General features: G+C 36.0%; 1 protein-coding gene across 2 annotated transcripts in view; it reads left to right on the top strand.

The window, feature by feature from the left end:
- The window catches only part of CEP85L (centrosomal protein 85 like), a 248,816-nt gene that overhangs the window by 199,412 nt on the left and 32,196 nt on the right, over nucleotides 1–17,208 (top strand). For both annotated transcript variants that reach the window (XM_030928400.1, XM_010353245.2), the window contains 2 exons: nucleotides 3,507–3,624; nucleotides 16,890–17,069. In XM_030928400.1, coding sequence (XP_030784260.1) covers nucleotides 3,507–3,624; nucleotides 16,890–17,069 — 298 coding nt within the window. The remainder of the gene's footprint in view (nucleotides 1–3,506; nucleotides 3,625–16,889; nucleotides 17,070–17,208) is intronic.

Raw genomic sequence — 17,208 nt, 5'->3', positions numbered from 1 at the left:
TGTGCTTTTGATTTGCATTTCCCTAATGACCAGTGATGATGAGCTTTTTTCATATGTTTGTTGGCTGCATAAATGTCTTCTTTTGAGAAGTGTCTTGTTCATTCTCCTTTCTTGTAGGTAGTATATAGTTAGGTCCTACTTTTTATCCATTCTGCCAGTGTCTGCCTTTTGATTGGGATTATCTAAACCATTTATTTACATGTTGTGATTATTGATATGGTGAAGTTTAAATCTATCTTGGTATTTCGTTTTCGTTTTCTTTTCTCTCTCTTTTTTTTTTTCTTTTTGTGACAGAGTCTTGCTGTGTCTCCCAGGCTGGAGTGCAATGGTGTGATCTTGGCTCACTGCAACCTCTGCCTCCCAGGTTCAAGCCATTCTGCCTCAACCTCCCAGGTAGCTGGGACTACAGGCATGCATGATCATGACCAGCTAATTTTTGTATTTTTAGTAGAGATGGGGTTTCACCATGCTGGCCAGGCTGGTCTCAAACTCCAGACCTCAAGTGATCCACCTGCCTCAGCCTCCCAAAGTGCTGGGATTACAGATGTGAGCCACTGCGCCTGGCATTGCTATTTGTTTTCTTGTTGTCCCATCTGATCTTTGTTCCTCTTTGCCTTCTCTTGAATTAGTTGAATATTGTTTTACAATTCTGTTATCTCTTTTATTGGCATATTAGCTATAACTCTATTGTTATAATGATTGCTTTATACTTCCTTAAAGTATAGCAGTCTATCTTCAAGTAATACTATACTGTTTTATGTATAATGTAAGAATCTTATAAAGTATACTGCCATTTTTTTCTCTTCTAGCCTTTGAGCTATTTTGTCATACATTCTGCATCTACAAAGGTTATACAACCTGGATATAAATTTTTTTTGCCTTAAACAGTTTATGATCTTTTAATGAGATTTAAATAATAAGAAAAATATCTTATGTATTTATTTACCCATTTTTCTTTCTTTTGTGTAAATTCAGGTTTTCATCTAGTATATTGTTCTTTTGCCTGAAGGTATTCCTTTATCATTTCTTGTAGTTGAAGTCAAGGGTGATCAGTTCTTTCAGCTTTTGAGTTTCCAAAAAAGATCTTTATTTAACCTTAAAAAAATATTTTCCATGGGTAAATTATTTTAGGTTAACAGGGTTTTTTTGGTATGCTTTTTGTGTTGTTTTTACAATTTTTCTTATGTCAAAAAATTTAAGTTGAGAGCTTTTAAATTTTAGTACTTAAAGTACTTCATTGTCTTATTTGATTGCATTATTTCAGTTGAGAAATTTGCCATCCTCTTTATCTTTGTCTCCTTGAATGGATTTATCTTTTTTCCCTCTGGATGCTTTTAATATTTTATCACTGTAATCTATTTGATTTAGATGTACCTTGGCTTAGATTTCTTCATGTTACTTTTATTTGGGGTTCACTGGTCTTCTTGAATCTGTGGGTATACAATTCTCATCAGATTTGGAAAAATTTTGGCCTGTTTTACACAAATATTTTTTTCTGTCCCCTACTCCCACCTTCTGTCCCCTACTGCCACCTTCTTACTTCTTCTTTAGAGATTCCAATTATACATATATTTGGCCTCTTATGATAGTCTTGCTGCTCACTGATAACTCTGAGCTTTTCTGTTTTATTTGTTTGTCCTTTTTCTCTGTGTTTCTTTTTGGATAGTTTCTATTGCTGTTTTTAAATTCACTGTACTTTTGTGCTATAATGCTTAATCTTTTCATCACCATTCAGTGTGTTATTTGTCTTGTATGTCTCTACTTAACATGTTCATTCTTTCTTCTAGCGTAAACATATGAATAGTTATAACAACTAATTTACTATCCTTGTCTATTCTAACATCTGTGTCAGTTCTAGCTCACTTTTAGTTTATTGGATTTTCTTATTATAAGTTACATTTTTCTGCTTTTTTTGCACTCCCAATAATTTTTTGATGCCAGGCATTATGAATTTTAACTTGTTTTTGATGTTACATTTTTTGTCTTCCTGAACTTTATTCTGGGAAGCAGTTTTTGTACTTGCTTTTAAGTTTTGGTAGGTGGCATTAGAGCTGTTTTATCGAGGGTTATTTTTTCCCCACTGAGACAAGACTCATCTTACAAACCCTGGGTTTCTCAGCCTCAGCACTGTTGATTTTTTTTTTTTTTTTGGATCAGATAATTCACTGTTGAGGGTGGCTATCCTGTTCATTGTAGACATTTAGTAGCTTCTCTGGCTTCTACTCACTAGATGCCAGTAACATTCTGCCCCAGTTGTGAAAATTGAAAATGTCTCTGGATGCTGTTAAATGTTAACTGGTTTCAAACCTGTCCCCAGTTGAGAATTGCTGATGCCCTGGGAATCATGAAGCTTTTTATTCTGGCAGTTGGGAATAGCCAGTGATTCCAAGGCACCCTGAAGCACTGTTCCCTCTGATATTTTTTTTGGTTGCCCTTCTACTCTACACACACCTTCAGTAGTTTCCTCATGCCTGTATTAATTAGCATTCAACCGAATGCCCAAGGGTCATCCAGTACTGTGAACTAACTACAGCTGCCTTGGTTTCTCCAGATTCTCAGCTTTGTCTTTTCAGTTCAGGCAGACTACCATTCCTGTGCTGGGGCTTGAAAACACTCTCAGCAGGAAGTGCAGTCAGTCATAGGGCCCACCTCTTTAGTTACCTATCTCTGAGAGATTACTGTTCTTAATTGCCTGATGGCCCAATGCCTTGAGAGTCTTCACTTCATATATTTTGTCTTTTTAAAAAAATTGTTTCAGGCATGAGGGCAAAACTAGTCCCTGCTTGCTACTCCACCTTGGCTGGAAAAGGAAAGGTTTTTTTTTTTTTTTTTTGTAAAGCTTTAAATTATTTGAAAAGTGTTATATGACTAATCTCTCCTCACTTATCTCCTATTTAATGTTCTATATGTAGATTTTCTTAAAGGTTAGCAAATTTTAGAAATCATCCTGTGTAGAACAAGGTCTTTTGATGCAGCCTGAAACATACAACTTACTTGTTCCAAAACAAGTAAGTAATTTTGGAAGTAATTTTGGAAAACATCAAGCTATTTGTTTACTCATACTATCTTTATTATTCTTTAAAAGCTCCCCTTGAAAACTTTATTATGAGACTTACTAAATTTTTGAAGTTGAGAGATACTACATACAAAGCTCTTAGCATCATGCCTGGCACAAAACAGTTTTAAGATTTATAAGCATACGTATTTACAGAAATTAAATAACTTGCTTAAAGCAAGCTATGAGTTGTTGAAGAAAGCAGGGTGTGACTGTTAGCATCTAAGAGGAACATTCTACAAAAGACCACATTGTAGAAGTACTCTACAGTATAAATACATTGTTACCTAATTCCATACATGGTATTTTGTTTTATAAAAAGATTTTCTGTTATGATTTTTTAAATTGATAATACTTTTAAATTCTTATGTAAAATTATTAGGCTCCTTAAGGTTTTTCTAACTATTAGAAAATTATTACTCATAATGTGACCTTGATTTATGTTTTGCAGGCAGAAGCAACAAATTACCCACCTGCATGAGAGGATAAGGGATAATGAATTACGGGCTCAACATGCCATGTTAGGACATTATGTAAATTGTGAGGATTCTTATGTGGCTAGTTTGCAGGTAAGATTGCAAAGGATTTTGCAGTTGTTTTAGTAATAAAGCTTGTGTTAATAATATACTTATCTTGTAATATAAGGACATTTTAAATCAACTTAATAATGTATTCAGTGCATTTGCATGATTTATATTTATTTATATATGTGGTAAAAGGTGTCCAACTATAGCCTTCCGTCTGTCCAGACTGTACACCCCTCTCCACACACATACAGAAACTACTGTTGTCAGCTTCTGGTGTATCCCTTCCAGAGTTGATGCATATCACAAGCAGATACAAATGTATTTTATCCTCCTTCTACATTAAAAAAAATATGAGAATATGTACATTATCTGGCACCTTGCTTTTTAAAAATATTATATAAAATTATATAAAACACAATGGTTATTTCTCTATCGTTACCTAGATAATACCCCTTTCCCTTGCTTTTGCAGTTATACGATTTTCCATTTTATGGAGATAGCATGATTCATTCTACCTGTCCCCTAGTCATCAAAATTTGAGTTGTTTTCAGTTTCGGGTTATTGTAAATGATGCTGTAAAGAATAACCTTTATAAATATTGTTTTGCTCATATGCAAATATTCTTGTAAGTTACATTTCCAGAAGTGAAATTTCTAGGTGTTGAGTTTGTGACTTTTACTAATACTGTCAAATTGCTCTTTAGGAGAACAGTGTATAAAAACCCTCACTGTCCCCCTCCCCAACTCCCAGCCATGCTAACAGAGTGTATTATTAAACTTGGATTTTTGCCCTTCTAGTAGGTCTATATAGAAGACAGGAGAGATTTATCTCCTTATGGTCATATGGTTTTAATATGTATTTCTCTTAAGAGTGATGTTACATTTCTTTTTATAAATTTAAGGGCCCGTTCACATTTCTGTGAATTGTCTTTTCATATCTTTTACTCATTTTTTATGTTAGGTTTTCGGTTTTTGCTTATTGTTTTTTGGAACCCTTTATATATAAAGGAAATTAGCTTTTTGTCTATAATTTAATTTGAAAATACATTTTCCAATTTTGTCATAATATTTTCTGTTTATATTATTTCTTTTTCCTCTATGTAGTTTTTTGTACCATGAAGTCTGATTCTAATGAGTATTTTATAAATGAATCTCACCTTTACAAATGAGCCTATTTATCCAAACAATGAATTAACATCCACTGTGCTGAATTCTGATGTCTCAAAAGTGAAAAATAGTTCCTGCTTTCATGGATCTCAAAACTTACAGAGGGAGAGACCATATAGGAAAACAAGTTTGTCTGTTCCTTCTAAATTTATTTGCATTCACTGTAGGTAAGAGACAGTGTCTATGCCATATGAATAGAAATGTAAATGAGGTTAGTTTTGCCCATAAGGAGAGTATAGTCTAATTGGAACACAGATAATAGAGTCTATGAGGCCCATTAACAAAATTTATATGGCTGGAATGGCTACTTTCCCTAATTATTACCCAGTTTTTAAAAGAGCTTTACTTAAAACTTGTTTCCATGTTTTTTTGATATAAACTTTATATTGGTTTATTTCCCAAAGAAAAAAACTGTTGGCATACTTGTTGGGATCTAAAGTGAGACCTGATGACTTTGTGGTGGTATATACTTATATTTGTGGATGTTGTTGTTGTTGTTCTCGTCATTAAGGTCTTTATTCCTGGATTTTAAGTTAAGTGCAGTTGTTTCCTTCATTATATCTTCAAATATGTTGTTTATAAATACTAGAGACATTGGTATATTAAAATCAGGAAATATTGATGAGAAAATAACTGTCAGATTTACTTGAGGCCAAGGCATTTAAGATAGAGATTCCAGCTTGCCTTTTATACTTTAGTTATGAATACATCATGTTACAATTTGGTCTCATCTTGGACTTCTGTCACATGATAGCAAGGCTTTATAGTGCAGTACTGAGAATAATGTACAGTTATTTGAAAATGGTATTTCTAGACTATGGAAGTAGTGCATCTTGCTTTGATAACAGCATTTTAGTAGACTTGTTCAATTTCTCTTTAACATTCTGTCATTCTGAATAAAGGCTTTAATTATATAATTATCATATTACTGAAAGCATGTTAAAAAAATAGGTATCTGAAGGATGAAGCAAATGTTCTTTTGACACAGCATCAGGCCAGTAGAGGGCTCTCCAAGTCAGTGTGCAAGGACAAATAAAAATATTAATATTTGAAAGGATATGTCAAAGGGGTTGTTAAAAATATTAGGATTTTGAAGTATGTGACAAACTGAAATATTGAGAAATCCGATTTTAAAAGATGAGAGCAATTCATAAAAGAGAATACAAGGAAAATCTTAAATACTAAATGGGTATGATAAATATATAAGATAAACTTTTATCAGTAGATAGATACAGAGAGCCAATAAAATGGTGAGGGTTAGAAGAAACAACAGATACAGTAATAAAATATTTCTTTGGCAAAGGGTTTTTTTAAACCTTGGATCTTTGAATGATTTAATTCTTTATGCATAACATTTTGTATAGGCACATTTTTCTGATCCATAACATATTCATCCTAATTCTATAGACACTAGACAAAGAAAATTATGCTTTCAATAATAATTATTGAAATTAATGTCTATTCTAGAGTAAATAAGTCAGTTAGTAAAATAAAAGTAACATTTTAAAATTAATTTATAGATGGAAAACATACTCTTAACAAGTAACTTCTATTTGCTTATTGAAAATTTGACTAACCTTACAATTAAGATGACCCTAGAAGTAGATATCACTCAGTCTCATTGGTAGAGAATGAGAACCATGTCTTTATTTTAAAATCCAAACTTTCTGGATAGTTTTAATGGTAGATTGGTAGAACCAAGGAGTAGTTTGTATTTCCATTTGTACCTAAATTTCCGTCTGTGGTTAACAGGCGTGGAATAAACCGAATATGAAGGACGCTTTTTCTTTACTTAAATTGAAGAAGAAAGAGGTCTCTTCTGTATATATGTGAACCTTGGAAAGACTAACCAAATAGTAGTTACTATTACTAACTTTCATTGATGCATCATTTCTTTTCTTTCCATTTTATTCTTTTTCTTTCCACTTATATCATTTTTTTTTTCTATTTCTTCTTCAGTTGGTTTGTTTCTACCACCAAATCTGTGTTAATGAACATTTAATAAAAGGAGTCGCACCTTTACAAATGAGCCTCTTCAACAAAACGCTAAACATCTAATGTGTTAAATTCTGGGGACACAAAAGCAAATAATGGTTTCTGCCTTTATGGAACTAAAACCCTACAGAGAGAGTATATCAAAAAAATTATCCATTTCCTTAAAAATTATTTATCTTAACTATGGATAAGGTTCCATTTATGCTGTAGCAATAGAAATGTGAATGAAGCTGATGTTGTCCTCAAGGAATGTGTAGTCTAATGGAGAACACAGACAACAGATAGTTGCAGTGTGTCGATTCCCACAAGGGTTATGAATGAAATGCTTTGGGAACCCCAACTATGAATATAGAAGCTAGTCTTCCAAAGGCCTGGCCAGGCTTCCTGTAGAAAGTGATAATCTAGTTTGAGAACCTGATGAACTAAATGAATTGAGCCAGGTGAAGGGGGTGAAGGAATAGTGTTTGAGGCATAGTGTATGGCATGTGGAGAAGCTTAAAGGAATGAGGAGAAATATAATGCATTTGGAAAACTACAAATTATTCTGTATGGATAAAATGTAATATGAGAGAAAGGTAGTGGTAGATATGTGGTTGAAGAGGTAAGCAAGGGCCAAGTGTTACCAATGACCTGAGGTGTAAAGGTTTGCTTAGGGCTGGCCCAGTTTATGCCTGCTGTGCTAATAAGTTTATTAATAGTGCCATCTTTCATTCTCCAGAGTATTCTAGTTTGGTTACTCTGATGGCATAATAGAGATTGGATTTAAGATAGATGTTATTGGAGGCAGGGAAACCAGTCAGGAAGCTGTCTCAATAGTCCAAAAGTTATGTGAACATTTGAATTTTATCTCTAGTGGTCAGAATGAGGAGAAGACTGTTGATTAAACATCTGTATGGCCAAGCCTTGGTAAAATGGGCCAGATTTAATGACATATTTAATGTGGTGAGAGAATTTTTGTTGGCGCCTAGTTTCAGACGCCAACAATTGATTGGTTTATAGAGATTACTATGTTAAGGATCTGTTTAGAGGAGGAAAATAGTGAGTTAAACTTACACATTGTAAATTTGGGGTTGAGTGAAGAATGAGGGTAATATTTGTGGGTGCAGGTCTGAGCCAGAGATAAGAGATTTAGGTGTTGTCAGTCTAGGTGGGTGGTTATTAAAGCCTTGGGCATGATCAGGTGTTCAAGGGAGGGTTTGTGCAATGAGAAGAAAATGAGATCCAGAACTAGAGACAGAGAACAGCAGCATTTTAGAAGGTAGCAGAAGAGCACAACTTGTGAAGGAGCCTGAAGGGAGTTGCTCTAGAAATGAAAGCAAGCAAGGCTTTTTCCACAGAAAGGGAACAGTTGTATAAAAGTCAGAGAAGGCAGATAAAGGCTGAAAAGGTGTTACTAAATGTAGAAATTAAAACATCTGGCCTCAGATTTTTTTTTCTATGTGATTAAGTTCACATAGAGTTTCAACTACAGCTTGTCTTGGTACAAAACACATTTCTGTGGTGCAGATTTGCTCATACACAATTGGTAAATAGGAGAATGATGTCTGCTAAGTTTTCTGGATTGGTTCATAAGTACTTTCCCCCCCAACTCCCTAGGCAAGGGGAGTTACAGTATTGTGAATAAAATTAAAGTATTTGGCCAGCAAAGCAAAAGGCTTAGGATTACCTACTATATTAGCAGAAGCTTTTTTCAGCTTACAATTTCAGAAAATTGTAAAAGAGTACCTGTCCTTCGGGTGCTGTTCCTTGAGAGGTGCACTTCCTTCTTTATAGACTTTCAGTTCACGCCAGGTTATGTTCCCTCCTACTCCACCTGCATGGCAACCCCTGTATCACAGAGTCTACCTGTATCGTCTGAACACCCACCAGACCTCTAATTAAAGTACCACCAGCATTTTGACTGTGTGTGTATGTGGTTTAAATATCACTGTGACCACCTGTTCAGACTGTCCCAAGTTATCTCCTGAGTCACGGTTTTTGTTAGTGCACTAGTTAAAATTGCATCAGTTTGAATTGAGTGTTTTTCATCCTGTTTGTTCCATATGCCCTATTATTTTTAGTGTGTGATTTTTCAGGAATGTCTATATTGCGTTATAGTAGAAGCACCTGTGTTAACTTTTTAAAAATTTATGAACTTTACTTTTTAGAGCAGTTTTATGTTTGCTACAAAATAGAAATGGAAGTGCCAAGATTTCCCATATCCTCCATATCTTCACATGTGCACAGCCTCCCCCACTATCAACGTTTTGTATCTTAGGGTACATTATTTGCAATTAGTGAACCTATATTGACACACCATTGACACTCAAAAGCCATATTAGGATCACTCCTGGTGTTGTGCATTCTAAGGGTTTTGACAAATTAGTAATGACATGTATCCACCATTATAGTATCATGCAGAGTAGTTTCACTGCCCTAAAAATTTTCTGTGCTCTGCCTGTTCAACCCATTGGACCCCTAGCAACCACTGAACTTGTTATTGTCTCTATGGTTTTGCCTTTCCCAGAATGTTATGTAATTGGAATCATGTAGTACATACTATTCAGACCATCTCTTTTTAAACTGGCTTCTTTCACTTAGTAGTATGTATTTAAGTTTCCTCTATATCTTTTCATGACTTGATAGTTCATTTTTCTTTAGTACTGAAAAATGTTCCACTTTCTGGATATATCACAGTTTAGTGCATGATTTTCCAGTGGTTTTCCAGGAATGCGTATATTTGTATTATAGTAGAAGCACCCATGTTTACTTTTTTTTGAGACGGAGTCTCACTCTGTCACCCAGGCTGGAGTACAGTGACGCGACCTCGGCTCACTGCAACCTCCGCTTCCTGAGTTCAAGCAATTCTCCTTCCTCAGCCTCCCGAGTAGCTGGGATTACAGGAGCGTGTCACCACACTCTGCTAATTTTTGTGTTTTTAGTAGAGATGGGGTTTCACCATGTTGGCCAGGCTGGTCTCGAACTCCTGATCTCATGATCCGCCTATCTTGCCCCCCCCCCCCCCCACACACACACACAGTGCTGGGATTACAGGTGTGAGCCACCGTGCCCAGCCCCACCTGTGTTAACTTTTTAAAAATTTATGAACTTTATTTTTTAGAGCAGTTTTAGGCTCACTACAAAATTAAATGGGAAGTACCAAGATTTCCCATATCCTGCGTATCCCCATACATGCACAACCTTCACCTACTGAAGGACATCTTGATAATTTCCAAGTTCTGGCAATTGTGAGTAAAGCAACTGTAGTGATACAGGAAAAACCAAAGATGCATTTTTCCCACTCTATTCTGCACTTGGCACAGTACTTCTGAAACCACATGTATGGTATTTGTTTCCCTACACACCAAGCAGTCAGTTCTGCATATTCTTCAGCAGACACCATTTGAGTGTCTGTCTTCTAATTTAATCCTGACACTGTATGTGTAGAGATCGTGTCAGAACCCACAGATTGAGGACTCACTACCACAGGACTGCCCTCCACTTCAGATGCCAATTTCAAGTCCCAGATGCTTCTTACCAACTAGCTATAAATCAGAGTTCACATAGCCCCCTCCCTGGGTTTGATTAACTTGCTGGAACTCAGAAGCATTTTACTTACACTTACCCATTTGTTATAAAGGATATTAGAAAAGATAGAGATGAACAGCTAGATTGAAGAGATACATAGGGGAAGGTATGAGATAAGGAATGCAGAGATTCCATGCCATCTCCAGGGGTGCCACGCTTCAGGAGGGAACTTCTACATATTCAGCTATCTAGAAGGTCTGTAGACCTAGTATTATTTGTTTTTTAATGGAGGCTTCATTATGTAGATATGATTTTTTTTCTTTTTTCTTTTTTTGAGACAGAGTTTCTCTCTGTTGCCGTGGCTGGAGTGCAATGATGCAATTTCAGCTCACTGCAACCTCCACATCCTGGGTTCAAGCAATTTTTCTGCCTCAGCCTCCTGAGTAGCTGGGACTACAGGCATAAACCACCACACCCAGCTAATTTTTGTAGTTTTAGTGAGATATAGGGTTTTACTAGGTTGGTCAGGCTGATCTTGAACTACTGGCCTCAAGTGATCCACCTGCCTCGGCCACCGAAAGTGCTGTGATTAGAAGTGTGAGCTACTGCGCCTGGCCTGTTATTTGTATATTTTGGATAACAGGTTTTTTTTGTTTGTTTTTAGATCAGATGTGTCTTTTACAAATATTTCTCCTGATCTGTGGCTTGTTTTCTCATTCTCCTGCCATTGTTTTTTGCAGGGAAAAAAATTTTAATTTTAATGAAGTCCAACTTATCAGTCCATCCTTTCGTGGATTCAGTGTTGATGTTATATCTAAAACATCATTGCCATAGCCAAGGTCATCTAGATTTTCTACTTTTTTTTGAAGTTTTATTGTTTTGTGTTTTAGGTCTGTGATCCATTTTGAATTAATTTTTGCAAAAAATATAAGGCCTGTGTCTAGATTCTTTTCTTTCCTTTCCATGTGGATGTCCAATTGTTCAGCACTATTTGTTGAAAGGGCTGTCTTTCCCCCTGTATTGCATTTGCTTCTTTGTTAAAAATCAGTTAACTATATTTATGTGTCCTATTTCTGGACTCTCTATTTTGTTGCATTGATTAATTTTATATTTTATCACTAATACCACATTGTTTTGATTACTGTAGTCTTATTATAAGTCTTGAAGTTGGGTAGTGTCAGTACTCAAACTTCGTTCTTTTCCTTTAATATTGTGATGGATATTCTGGGTCTTTTGCCTCTCTGTATAAACTTAGAATCAGTTCATTGAATCCACGAAGTAATATGCTAGGATTTTGATTGGGATTGTGTTGAATCTATAGATCAAATTGGAAAGAAACAACATGTTCACAGTATTGAGTCTTCTATCCATGAACATGGAATATCTATTCATTTATTTAGTTCTTCTTAGAACATTTTTAGAAGAGTTTTATAGTTATTTTCATATAGATCCTGAACATATGTTGTTAGATTTATACCTATCTTATTTTTTGATTGCTAATATAGATGGTAGTGAATTTTTATATTCCACTTGTTCATTGTTGACATACTGAAAAATGATTGACTTTTGTGTGTTAACCTTGTATCCTGTAACCTTGCTATAATTAGTTCCAGGAAGGTGTTTTTCGTTTGTTTTCACTGTTCTGAAGTTTAATTAAAAACACAGTTTACAAATATTTGATATCTTGTGAAAGCGTTTTTAGGTTAAGAATGGAAATGTGCATAATACATAATCAAATGCTAGGAGGCCTCAACTCCCAGTAGGTCCACACTCAGTGTCTTTTTAGGTTCTTCAGGATCTTCTGTTAAATCTGTAACGTGAATCTCCTGTTGCAGTGAACCCATCATTTAAGTAGGACTCTTGGTATTCTCTTTTAAATGTAGCTTTCTTATTGTGGGCAGTCTTAGAGTCTTCTGCTCTCGCATCTTTGAGTCTTTCCTTCTTTCGAAGAAGCTCTCCAGTGACATTTGTTTTTTATTCATTTTAGCTAGGGTTAGCTTGTGAGCTTACCGAGACTGTGACTGACACAAGTGCACAGTTGGGAAAGAGGCGTGGATGGAAGTGGGAAATCAAATAATAGGCAGACCTTACTCAGACTAAAATAAGTGTTGGATTCTAGCTTAAAGCCTGCCACCAGATGCAACTGTATAATTGAAGTACATCAACTCACTTGCCACTACAAAGACTGCCACTAGATGTAACTTAATTGTTACTTGTCACTCACTGATAGGGTTTTGATATGGATCTGCAAGCAATTGATTTATTATGGTCTCGGTGCCGTCAGACCTCTCTGCTAATGTTAATCTGTACTTGCAGCCGCTTCCTAGTGCTAGAATTACCACCGCAGCTCCACCTCAAATCACCAGGCATTGGATTCTCATAAGGAACACGCAACCTAGATCCCTTACATGGACAGTTCACAATAGGGGTCACACTCCTATGAAAATCTAATGCAGCTGATCTGACAGGAGGCGGAGCTTGGGAGGTAATGCTAGCCATGGCAAGTAGCTATAAAAATAGATGAAGCTTCACTCGCTGGCCCACTGCTTACCTCCTGCTGTGCAACCCGGTTCCTAATAGGCCATGGGCCGGGGACCCCTGAAGTCAGAGTTCTAGGCTGGGGGTTTGATTCTCTCAACACTTTCCATGTTTGCATGGTTTCTGAGGCAAAGGTGGATGTAATTTGTTTCTCTGTTAGTAAGGTTTTCTCCTTACCCTGGCTTTTTTCAGGAGTTTATCTTTGCTTTTCTGATGTTTAAATATAATATGCCTATTTGCAGTTTTGTTTTTTGTTTGTTTGTTTGTTTTGTTTTGTTTTGTTTTAGTGTTTGTCTTACTTGTTGTTTTCTGACCTTCCTGGATCTATAGTACGGTGTCTGATGTTAATTTGGGGAAATAGTTATGGTTCCTTCAAATATAGCATCTGTTCCCTTCTCTATTTCTTCTCCTTCTATTCTCATTACATGTATTTATACCTTTTGTAGTTTTCCCCCAGTTCTTGTATATTGTTTTTTAAGTTTTTTTTTTTTTTTTTCTCTCTCTCTTTTTCAGTATTGGAAGTTTCTGTTGTCATATCCCCAAGTACAGGAATTATTTCCTCAGCCAGGTCTACTCTGCTAATGAGTCCCTCAAAGACATTCTTCATTTCTGTTAGTGTTCTCAATCTCTAGCGTTTCTTTTTTATTCTTTCCTAGAATTTTTATCTCTACACTTAAATTATCTGTATGTTCTTGTATACTGTCTACATTTTCTATCATAATCTTATTAATCCTAGTTGTCGAAATCCCAGGTCTGATAATTCTGACATTTTTGCCATATCTGACTCTGTGTCTGATGGTTTTCAGTCTCTTTCAACTGCGTTTTTTGCGTTTTTTGCGTTTTTGCATGTCTTGTGATTTTTGTAGAAAGTAGGCATGATGTCCAAGGTTTAATAAGTGTAGTAAATAGAGCTTCAGTAATGCAGTGGTAAAGTGTACAGGGAAGGGGGAAGTATTCTATAGTCCTGTGATTAGGTCTCAATCTTTTGGTGAATTTGTTCCTCTGGATTGTGAACTTCAGTTTTCTTTTCTTTTTTTTTTTTTTCTTTTTTTCTTTTTTGAGACGGAGTCTCGCTCTGTCGCCCAGGCTGGAGTGCAGTGGCCACCGGATCTCAGCTCACTGCAAGCTCCGCCTCCCGGGTTTACTCCATTCTCCTGCCTCAGCCTCCGGAGTAGCTGGGACTACAGGCGCCCGCCACCTCGCCCGGCTAGTTTTCTTTTGTATTTTTTAGTAGAGACGGGGTTTCACCGGATTAGCCAGGATGGTCTCGATCTCCTGACCTCGTGATCCGCCCGTCTCGGCCTCCCAAAGTGCTGGGATTACAGACTTGAGCCACCGCACCCGACCTGAACTTCAGTTTTCTAAGATTTCATCTTTCCCCACCCTTAGGCGGGACAGGATAGCAGGAGGGCGATGGAGTTGGTATTTCCACAGGGAAGGCCAAAAGGAGCTTGATTTGTGTATTAACCCTCCTCTATGTGGAAGGCTGGAGTTGGCTGGAGTTGGGTTATTTCCTTTACCCCAACTAGGTTAAGCTCTGATGAAACCCCAGCAGTTTAGGCTCTGGTAAAATAGTTTCTCCTGAGGGCAAGCATTTTTAAGAATAGAATGCTCTGGCATATTTTAAATGGTTCCTTTTCCCCTCCCCTTGCCAGAAACAGGAGGGGATTTTCCTCTGATACTCACTGAAGATCTTGTAGAACTCCTGGAGGTAAAACTCACAGACTGTGGAAGCCTCCTGTGTGACTGGGTCCCCATGGCATTTTTAACTCTCAGATTTGTCTACACCAAGTCTCTAGCAATTCATTAGTTACAGATTTTCCCACCCTAGCTCTTCTGCTTGTGGGGTGTTGCTTTATTAGGTTCTGATCCTCTGTTTCTACCTATCCTTTTTTCCAGTTTTGGAGACGACAGTTTGCTCTGTGACCTCATTTCTCTCATAGATTTTAGAAGACTTGTTGATATTTCAGATTTTTCAGCTTTTTATTTTATTTTTTAGGACTGAGTGGTGACTTCTGACCTCTTTACATTCCGGGCTAGAAACTGGAAGTCTGTATTAACTTTTTATAGTTTCATAGGCTAGCCATCTTCCTGAGTTCCATATCTACCTTTCTGCCTGATGTCCATCTCTACTTGTATGTTCAAATGAAATCATAATCATAGACTCTAGTTATATTAAGTATATCTGCTTAAGTATAACCTATTTTTTCTGTATAACCAACTGTTCTTCTTTATATTTACTTCTCCCCAGAATATAATCTTCCATGTTACTTAGACAAAATCTTTAACCTTGGTTATCTTTAATATTAATTTTCCATTCACATCTTTAAACAATCATTTTCTCTAAATCCTCTCACCCTGCTTCCAGTTTCTTCATTCAGTTCTCCATGCTCTGTTTCAGCTCCTTGTTTCTTTTCAGCTAAATTAGTTACAATAATTTCTTTAAATGATACATCCATATTCATTCTCAGTGAATCTTGTTCACTGCATCTAGCTTTGTCCTATTTCTTCTAGCACTCTCCTGTCTTTTTCCTCTCTTCTTTTCCCTTTCATCAGACTTGCTGAGAGTCTAGACGCTAGACTGAATGCCGGGGAATATAGAGATTTACAAAGCCAAGTTCACAATTCTTGGAATTCTACAAGAAGGTTGAGACCTAGATTTGTAAGTTTTTCCTTTTATTCCGCCCACTTGTAACCTATAAACATGACAAAATACTCTTTGTATATTCTTTTTAACCTTTTTAAAAATGTTCTTTCTAGAATGCCTGTTCCTTTTTCCATTCTTGCCAGAATCTCCCTATTTCTCAAAATCTGTCTCAAAAGCCACCTCTCCAGAAAAGCCTTCTCGTCATTTGCTCAATGTCTTCATGTATCCTACTTCCTCTCAATACTTTGTACTTAACATGGCCTTTATTTGGCTACCATATTCATTCTGTTCTATATCATAATCATCTAAAGGCTTCTCTTACGCCTCTGATGAAAATTTGAGTTTGTAAAGGGTGAGTCTGCCATCTTTGAATTAGCCTGGACGTGATAAATGCTATTTATGTAATGGTTGAATTGCATGCTTACCTTTTGGGAAAGTGTCAGTTCTTCAAGGCCTAGTTCAGGTTTACTTCTGTAACACCCTCCCTTAGCTACTGCACATGTAACTATCTTAGCACTTAGTTTCCATTGTCTTTTTTTGGTCTTTTTGTGTGTGACACATTAAACTAGTGGGATCTTATTTTATTAACTGTAGAATCCCCAGCATCTAGCACAATGCCTAACATATGTGCTTAGTAAATATTTTTTAAATAAATGGAAAAATAACCTCTTTTTTTGCTTTTACAGTACTTTGTTGATATCTTTTACAGCACTTAACCACATGCTGGGTTGTTTAAAGGAATATTCGTATTTCCTGCCTTCCTTTTCCAGATTTTAATCTACATGGGGGAGAGGGAATATCTTCCCTTTGAAAAGAATTTCCTTCAAAGCTTTGCCCATAGAAGCAATAATACATTTATTCATTCAACAATTATTTTGTGAGTGCTTATTTTGTGCCATTTTTTCTATGCAATAGGGAATATAAGATGGACACTTTGAGATGGACAAGAATCCCTGATTCATGGATCTTACTTTCTAGTTAGAGAAACATTCTATTAGTGCATATTGAATTTAGTATTAGCTGGAAATGATTACCTGTGAAGACATTTTTCTTTAGTTTTTATTTATTTACTTAGAACTTTCACTTTTATATGGTTAATATATATAGTACTATTTACATGTTGAAGTATACTTTTAAGTCAAATAATAGCTGTCTTTCATGAAATTTCTCCTATATGCTGGGAACCTTACATACTTTATCTTTCTTCAAAAAACGCTGCAAAGTAGGCTTTATTGTTTCTGTTTTAGAGATGAGAAAACTGGAGTTTTGAGATGATAAATAATTTGTTTTAATTATGGTGCATAACTAGGAAGCAAGAGAACTGGAATTTAAATCAAGGTGTGTCTGTTCATACAAACTATATGTACTCCTTATATTACACTTCATTTCCAATTTCTTCACATTTGTTCAAGACAAACTTTTAAAGTCTTACTGCCTTTTTTTTTTCCTAACAGCCACAATATGAGAACACTTCACTCCAGACACCATTTTCAGAGGAATCAGTTTCCCATTCCCAACAAGGGGAATTTGAGCAAAAGCTTGCATCTACTGAGAAAGAAGTTTTACAGCTTAATGAGTTTCTCAAACAAAGATTAAGCCTATTTAGTGAAGAGAAGAAGAAACTGGAAGAAAAAGTAGGTATTTGTAATAAAATTGAATTAGGTCAACATTTCATCAGCGTATAATTATTTGTCTGTCATTTACCGTGTCAGGTGTCATACCAAGGTTATATATACGCTTATGTGGAGGTGATTAAATTTGTAGTAACTTTTG

This window comes from Rhinopithecus roxellana, chromosome 4 (genome assembly GCF_007565055.1).
Source record: "Rhinopithecus roxellana isolate Shanxi Qingling chromosome 4, ASM756505v1, whole genome shotgun sequence".
Classification (NCBI taxonomy): Eukaryota; Metazoa; Chordata; class Mammalia; order Primates; family Cercopithecidae; genus Rhinopithecus; species Rhinopithecus roxellana.
The sequence above is the reverse complement of the archived record's forward strand: the minus strand, read 5'-3'. Positions and strand labels throughout refer to the sequence as shown.